Below are 7,840 nucleotides of genomic sequence, written 5' to 3'. Positions count from 1 at the left end.
CCGCCAAGGTACTATGGGCGCCGCTACGTTGGCGAGCTGTCGCTGCTGGAGCCGGCGCGCGACACGCTGCGCTTCTCGGTGCTTGACGTGTGGGGCAACCGCGAGGACGTGGACGTGCCCATCAGGGGCGGCCTCGCGCCGCCGTTCAGGAACATGCCCCGCAAGGCGATGGAGCACATCTGCAAGCAGCTGATGTTCCCGGTGAACTGCGAGGTGCCCGGGCAGGGACGGCGGCAGTTCTATGTGTCCATCGTGGCGGGGCAGCTGCTGCAGGGGCCGCTGTTCATGTCGCTGCTCAAGGGGGAATATCTATCGCCGCGTGAGAAGCAGCAGCACCAGCAGCAGCACCAGCAGCAGCAGCCGCAGCAGCAGGCGCAGGAGGAGGAGGAGCAGCAGCAGCAGCAGCAGCAGCAGCAGCAGCAGCAGCAGCAGCAGCAGCAGCAGCAGCAGCCACAGCAGCAGCAGCCACAGCAGCAGCAGCAGCAGCAACGGCCGCAAGAGCAGCAGCAGCACACATGATATGTAACTTTACTCTGCATTTGGCATTGATGAGAGGATGATTTTCGGTGTTGCAGAGCCTCTGGCCTGCTCAGGTCACTTGGTGATGTAAGTTCATAATGTGAACGCAACGCCTCAAGAAACCTGCATGATGCACAGTGAGGAGTTCAAGCATTTTTCAACCATCAGCATCACCCTGCAGCCCTCCCTGCTCCCCCTGACGCCGACCCTGAGCTGGCTGCGGCTGGCTGGGCAGCGCTCACGCCGGACGCCGCCCTCTCCGCCTGCGCCGCCTTGCAAGAGGTGCGGTGGCCCCCCTTCCAGTCCGCGCTAGCGCACTCGACAGAGCAGTACGACACAGCCCGGCAGCCGCGGCGCAGCCGCAGGCGCACGCCGTCGCGCTCCGCCTGCTTCCCGCAAGCCGCGCAGCAGCAGCACGTAGCGAGCCTCGGCGGGCTCGCTGGGGGTGGGCGAGCGGGGGCCGCGCCTGCTGGCCCCTCTCGCTGGGCTGCAGGCGGACGCAGCAGCTGCGCTCCTGCTGCCCCCGACACCTGCACCGCTGACGCCGACGTCGCTGTAGCAGTGTCATCAGCAGCCGCCGCAGGGGCAGCCGCTGCAGATGCCGAGGCCCCTGGTGCCATTGCTGTGCCTCCTGCTGCTGTTGTTGTTGCTGCTGCCATCGCTGCCGTTGCTCCTGCTGCTGCCTCCATGCTGCTGTCTGAACACCGCTGACCTGGCGGCACCTGCCGCTGGCTGGGCTGCTGCGGTGCTTGCTGCCGCCCCGCGCCGTGCTCCGCCCCCTGCCGGCCTGATGGCGCTAGCCCCTGACGTGATGCGTGCTGCCGCACGCGCTGCAACAGCTGCTCACAAGGAGGAACTTCACCACAAGCAGTGTGTGGAGCGCCCGCAACCACTGCTGCAGGCGACGGCAGCCCGTCCACCTCCGCTGTCCACCACTCAGAGGCAATCAGCGACCCCAGGGTGTCAAGCAGCGCTGGGGCTGCTTCAAGGGCCACGGCCATCGGCCCCGGGTCCTCAGGCGTGCCCGGCATGCCAACCGGCACCAGCGTCTGCGTCAGGTCTGCCACGAGGAGAAGGAGCGTCAAGCACGCCGTTCGCAGCTCGCCGCGCGCGTCGCCAGCGCCCGTGCCGCCACGCGTGGCGCTCATGACGCCGTCGGCCACGTGCTGCAGCGAGCGCGCAGCGGCGGGCAAGAGGCCGCCGACGGCGCGGCGCCACTGGTCGCCGGGCTGCGCCTCTTCCGCCAGCTTGACAGCAAGGCCCGCGGCGATGCGCATGTCCGCCCAGGGGACCCCAGCCGTGCGCCAGGCGGCCGCCGCGCCCTCCAGCAAGCGAGCGACCGCATCGAGCGTCGCCGGAGAAGTCACAGCCAGCCTCACGAACTCTGGGCCAGGGCCGTGCTCCCCTTGGTTGGCGCGCAGAATAACGAGGAGCGCCTGCGCCGCGAGCTGCGGCCCGCGCTCGGCCCCGGCCTCGGCCCCGCCTGCGACAGGCGCGTCGCGCAGCACCGCCAGCAGCGCCGGCAGCGCGTGCTGCGCAAGGTGCTCGGTCAGCAGCGGGAACCAGGCCGCCTGCCTAAGCAGCCTGGCAGTGAGTTCGAGGTCGCGCGCCGATGCAGGGTCGCAGCGCGCGAGCCGCAGCTGCTGCAGTGCCAGCCGGCACAGCGCCGGCACGGCGCCGTCGGCAGCCAGGTGTGCTGCTAAGAGACGCGAGGGAATGTGGGAGCCGGAGGCAGGTGGGGTGATGCAAGGGTTGATCAGTTTGGGCGATTGGACTCAATTTGGAATGGTGGTGCCGACAAACGCCACCATACAAGCCGCAAGACGTGCACCGCCGCGCGCAGGCGTGCAGGGCGGCGTTCACAAGGCGGTGCTGCGTGCGCCACGGCGCACCTGTTATGACGGGGCTCAGGCCAGGTGTGCGCAGCAGGCGGTAGGCAAGCATCACCAGCCCCACCCGCGCGTCACCGGGCACGTCCGGCGCGAGCAGCAGGCCGGCAAAGTGCGGGACCAGGTGCATCAGCAGGGGGGCCTCGGCCACGGGCGGCTGGCGGGCGGGCAGGTCAAGCCATGCCGCGCATGACAGGTCGCCCCGGGGCGGCGTGAACGCGTCCAGGAGATACCGCAGGGCCGGCCCGCGGCCCCCGTCGGCGTCGGCAAATCTGGGGCCGCACAGCTGCACGGCGACAAGGAGCGCGTGCGGGTCGCGCATCGCGCGCTCGGCCGGCGCGCCGCCCTGCTCCTTGACGGCAAGGAGAACAGAAAGCGTGCGGAGCTGCAGGGTTCCGCGGATGCCGCCGCCGTCGGCGGTGCAGATCGTGTCGCATACTTCCCGCAGACTGCTCAGCATCAGATCGACGGTGACGTCACCCTGCGCCGCCACCAAGCGGCGCGCCTCATCGCACGTGTGGGCGAGCAGGGCCAGGACGGAGCCTGCTGCCGCGCGCGAGGCGTCGTTGCCTGGGTGTTTTGTGCCATGCGCGATCACGGCCTGGACGAATCCCGGGTGCAGGGCAGCCTGCGAGTTTGTTGAAGCGGAAGGTGATGAGCAGCGGCGCAGCTCCGGCTGCGTGCGGTTGCGTGGCTGCTCGAGGGACTTGATGCGATACAGGCTGGGCCAGGCGCGCGGGTCGTGCTGCGTCGCGCCCCAACGCACCTGACGCGCGTGCGCGTTGGTTGCCAGGTCGCCCTTCAGGACTGCCATGTTGAAAGCGTACAGGGACGCGACGCCGCCCGCCTGGGGCAGCTGCCGCATGAGCCGTTCCAGCAGGGCTGGGGGCAGCGGCGTGTCTGCAGGCACCCGTTCAAACGCAGCCATGACATCCCGTAGGAGGTTCATCTTGGCCGCGGGGAGGGGCAGGATCAGAGCAGCCGCCCAGGCAGCTTACGCAACAGCGACGGCACTTTGCCCGGCGCCGCGAGGAGCGCTGGGTGGCATGCCGCTGGTGCTGGCTTTGCTTGGGGCAGCACTGCAGGCTGTACGGGATGCTGGCCAAGCTCTAGCTGCAACGGGCTCTGCCAAAAGAATGTGTGTAGGCCTGCGCACTGCCAAGTGGTGACAGTGTCTAGCCCAGGAGATCTGCAGAATGTGCAGATCTGCAGTGGAGCTCAGCTGAACATGAATGCCAGTACTTGCCCTTCTAGACTAGTTGTTAGGTAGGTTGCCAGTTCGAAATGCGCGCGGAAAGGCTTGGACTCTGCCGCTTCTCTCCTGTCGTTGTGACACAAGTGACGTGTCAGCACACCTGCGCGCTAGCCATCTGTCAGATCACTGCCTATCGCCGCTGCGTTCGCTATCGTATCATACACTCATAACTAACGTATCAAAATCAATAGTGTTACGCTATTAGCCGTCCTTCCGCGTTGAACGGTAGCCAACGCACTCCCTGGACAGACAGCTGCCCTTGGGCCAAGGGCTGCAGCTTCGTGAGGGCACGCGTGGTGGGTGCAGCTTCAGGGGGGAGTTGCATGCATCAGGGCGGCATGTGCGCGTGGAGGGCACTTGGCGCAGCGCATGCGCACGGCGCGCACGGCAATCGCGCGGCGCGCGACACTGCTGTTTGTGGCCTTCAGTGGGCAGGCTGCACTGCACTGCCAGGTGCAGTCGCCAGAGCACCCGTGCTGACACGCCAGGCCCACAGGGCAGCTGCCATGCGGCCCAGCGTTCGAGCCGTCAAGCTCTGCATCCCTGACCCTGCATCATGCCATTCTCCCCTCCCCCCTCCGACCCGGTCGCCCCGCCCGTCCTTGTGCAAATAGATGGCAGACTTTGCCCAGGTGGGCCAGTTGCTGGATGATGCCATCGATTACAGGGTCGCCCAGGCGGTGCAGCAACACGTCCAGCCGGCGGTGCAGCAGGCTGTAACGGCGCAGCTGGGGACGATCGTGCAGGCGGCGCTGCAGCCGATCCACCGAACTCTGACTCAGCTGCAACATGACGTGGCGGGGCTGCAGCAGAATATGGCGGGGCTGCAGCAGAGTTTGTCGGGGCTGCGGCAGGATGTGCAGACCCTGGGCGCACGCCAGCGCAACGGCGTGTGCTGCAGCAGCGTCCTCCTGGGTGCCGTCCCCATCCAGTGGCCGCACCACGGCGGCGGCGCCATGCCTGCGCACATCGCGGGCCAGCCGCTGCCCGCCACGGGGGACGAGGTGCAGGAGGCGACAGCGCCCGTGGTGGACGGCATGCTGTCGCTGTACGGCCTGCCTGCCGGCTCGTCCGCTGGCGGCTTGCCCCAGCGACGCACGGCCCTGCTGGCGCATGCGGGCATCTATGTGTGATCTCGGCGCGCCCCCGCGGGCCTGTAGGGTGCCCGCTGGTTGCGCTACACACGCGCATTCGCACCAGAGTCCCTTGGCTGATCCGCTCGGCTCTTACCTTCCTTGCGGGGCAATGCGTCGGACCCCCTGATGCGCAGCGCAGCGGCAGCTGCCGCGCATGTGGAGGCTGCGCGCCAAGAAAGCTGCTGGCTGCTGCCGTCCGTAGCCGTCGCGATGGGCGCTGCAGCCTGCGGGCGGCGGCTGGTCGGCCCCCGCCAACGCTGCACCACCGGCATCCAATGGCCAGGGTGGTGCGGCGGCCATAGCGACTGTACTTGGCTTGTTTCGCCCAACCCCAGCTTGGTCGCAGCGGCAGCGGCAGCGGCAGCGGCGGGCGGCGTGCTGCCTTGCCGTTGCCCCCAACCTCCTGCACCTCGCTCATGTAGTGCACCGTTAGCCCCGTCAACATGTCCTGCTTTCCGCAGCAGCAAATGCATTCCTGCTTCGGGTGGGCAGGTTTAGGTGAATCATTTGGAATTTGGCAGCGTCCACATTCCACATTCGCCCGCTCCTGGACACATTCCAGATCCTCCATCCCCACTGACTGGTGTGGCTTGTCCCATGGCCTTCAACGCTTTGCTTGATGGATGCTGTCTTTCACGGTACGGTGCGTCCCGCCGCCACCTTACATGCGCTTTGCTTCCTTGCTGCCTGCTTCCATGCTTTGCGCGACACTACGCTCGATTGAGGGCTTTTGATCACGCTGATGCTTTTGACCTTGTCTCTAGGAGTCGTAGGAATGCAGGATCTGAGGAGACAGGCCCTGGTGTAGTTGTAGCAATTGTAGACAGAAAGCGCACAGGCACAGTGCCCGAATGCCTGCGCATGCCCGCATGCGCGCCCTTGTGCGCAGTGCAAACCAGCATACACTTGGTGCCTTTGTGCACGCCTGCTTTGAACGGCGAACAGCGGCCACTTGAATCCCTGTCACACAATGCTGATGCTACCCAGTTATAGCCCATGAGCCTGGATAGCTCCAAGAGCGGGCGACCACGGTATCTTGTAAGAATCCTAATCCTAATTCTAATCCAGGTTCCTGCGTGAGTCATCCGCGTTCCCTGCAGCTTGGGCACACTACTGTTGGGACAGTCATGGTCGGGTCACAGTGCGCTGGGCGGCTTGCTAAGCGCAGCTGCCGCTTGCATGGGGAGCTCCATCACGCGGCTTCGTTGCCATCACCTGGGGGTGGTGAGATGGGTGGTGCCGGCTGCGTTACGCACAGTCACGCGGCCTTTCAAGCTTACAGCAGACCGCCCGAAAAAAGGTTCGGGCCGCAAGCGGAGGCGGGCAGATGGTGAAATGCACCGGGCGCAACAGCAGCCGGCGTGAGCAACGCGGGTCTGTGCAAGTCAAGCAAGTGCAGCTGTTGCCGCTGGTCCCTTGGGTCGAAGTCGCATTCGCAGCCGCCCGTGCCGCCACGGTTCCAAAGCAAAGCATCATTAGGTGTGGGGTCACTAGTTCCAGAAAGGAAGTGTCAGAAGGAAGAATCCCGTCAAAGCGCCCGAGTTGTACACACACCCACATCGCACATGTCACAAGTGGGATCCAACCTCCGAGGCATCCACAGTTTGTGTTGCCAACCGAACACAACTTTCAACGCAGAATGCAACGGTTTCGCTCATGCAAGTGTGAATGAAAAAGAGGAAGGCGGGCGCGAGAGGCCGCGCAGCGGTCCATAATGTGCAGTGGCAGCCGTCGGACGACGGCGCTCGTTGACTCGAATCATTCGCGCCGGCCGGCGCGGCGCGGCGCGGCGCGCGGGAGGAAGCACCCACAAACACCCACCACCGGTGGTTCCGCGCCCGCGCCCTCACGCCGCGGCGCCCGCGGGCGCGGCGGCGGTGATCGGGATGCCGGCCTTGCCGACGTGCCCCGGCGCGTGCACCTGATGAGTCAGCGGGTCGTAGCGCCCGCTCGCCTGCAGCCGCCACTTGCGGAGCTCGAGGGCACCGCCGAGCAGCAGCAGCGTGCTGGTGACCGCGAGCGCGGGGCCCAGCCATGCTGACATGACGTCCTGCGTGGTGCCCAAGGTTGAGAGCGTCGCGATCCCGAGGTAGCAGGTGACGGTCCCGAGGGCGATCACAGACCACCCGAGCCCCGCGTGCGCGCCGTACCAGCGCAGCCGCCGCGGCGACGGCGCCGCGCCCAGCGCCGGGCGCGCGGCGCCGAGGGCGCCCTGCGCCAGCGCCAGCGCGAACGTGGCAATGCCGAGCGCGCGGTGCGCCGAGAAGATTTCAAAGCCGGGGCCGCCGGGCAGCCAGCCGTTTGTCTGGAAGATTACGATGAACGCGGTGATCGCCGCCATGAGGGCCAGGATCTGCATACTGCGGTGCGCTTGGAACCACCCGCCGCGCACGCGGCCGCCGACGGTGGCGTCCGGCGCGCCTGACAGCCACTTGTGGCGCGCGGCGATCGCGGCCGCGGGCATGAGCAGGAGGAACGCCGCCGCCATCAGCGCGCCGTGCGCAATCAGCACGGCGGCCGCGCGCTCGGCGGACGGGCCGCCGGCGCCCGCGGCCGCGGCGCCGCCGCCCTGCAGCGACAGGACCGCGCTGCCCTTGTCGGTGTGCACGGCGAGCGCTGAGCTGGCGCCGTGCGCCCAATTCACGTTGAGCGGCCCGGACACGTCGACGGCCCCCGCAGGCGCGCCCGCCTGCTGCCGCAGGCGCCGCCGGCCCGCGGCGGGCGCGGCGCTGTCCTTGGCTGGCACTGTGAAGCAGAGGGTCTTCACGCCGTTGGGGCTGGCGGAGAATCCGAGGTTAGTCGCAAAGCCTGCGACCGCGTCCGAGGGATCGACCCTGTATGCCTTGAGAGCGTAGACGCCGACGGGCTGCGCCTCCCCGGGGCGGCCGATCACGGCCGTCGCGGGGAACATCCTGCCTTGGACCTGCGGGAACGACAGCCCGAGGTAGCCGGGGACGCCCTGCTCCACAGCAAAGTGCACGACCTTGGGCAGCCCCGAGCCCGCCGCCGCGGCGGCCGGCGCGGCCGCGGCGCCCGCGGCG

General features: G+C 67.6%; 4 protein-coding genes across 4 annotated transcripts; 2 read left to right on the top strand and 2 right to left on the bottom strand.

The window, feature by feature from the left end:
- Nucleotides 1-153: 153 nt before the first annotated feature.
- On the top strand, nucleotides 154-519 carry MNEG_11728 (hypothetical protein; the record flags this gene model as incomplete). Its single annotated transcript, XM_014039803.1, has 1 exon — nucleotides 154-519. One exon carries the CDS (start codon nucleotides 154-156, stop codon nucleotides 517-519), a length of 366 nt encoding a protein of 121 aa, XP_013895257.1.
- Nucleotides 520-633: 114 nt separating this feature from the next.
- MNEG_11727 (hypothetical protein) lies at nucleotides 634-3,222 on the bottom strand (the record flags this gene model as incomplete). Its single annotated transcript, XM_014039802.1, has 4 exons — nucleotides 634-642; nucleotides 1,440-2,215; nucleotides 2,412-3,036; nucleotides 3,175-3,222. The coding sequence occupies 4 exons, from the start codon at nucleotides 3,220-3,222 to the stop codon at nucleotides 634-636; spliced, it is 1,458 nt and encodes a 485-aa protein (XP_013895256.1).
- Nucleotides 3,223-4,277: 1,055 nt separating this feature from the next.
- On the top strand, nucleotides 4,278-4,796 carry MNEG_11726 (hypothetical protein; the record flags this gene model as incomplete). The annotated part of the gene is made up of 1 exon (XM_014039801.1): nucleotides 4,278-4,796. One exon carries the CDS (start codon nucleotides 4,278-4,280, stop codon nucleotides 4,794-4,796), a length of 519 nt encoding a protein of 172 aa, XP_013895255.1.
- A 1,849-nt stretch (nucleotides 4,797-6,645) lies between these two features.
- Nucleotides 6,646-7,710, bottom strand: MNEG_11725 (hypothetical protein; the record flags this gene model as incomplete). Its single annotated transcript, XM_014039800.1, has 1 exon — nucleotides 6,646-7,710. The coding sequence occupies one exon, from the start codon at nucleotides 7,708-7,710 to the stop codon at nucleotides 6,646-6,648; it is 1,065 nt and encodes a 354-aa protein (XP_013895254.1).
- Nucleotides 7,711-7,840: the final 130 nt, after the last annotated feature.

Source organism: Monoraphidium neglectum (assembly GCF_000611645.1).
Source record: "Monoraphidium neglectum strain SAG 48.87 unplaced genomic scaffold scaffold02880, whole genome shotgun sequence".
NCBI classification, from domain to species: Eukaryota; Viridiplantae; Chlorophyta; class Chlorophyceae; order Sphaeropleales; family Selenastraceae; genus Monoraphidium; species Monoraphidium neglectum.
The sequence above is the reverse complement of the archived record's forward strand: the minus strand, read 5'-3'. Positions and strand labels throughout refer to the sequence as shown.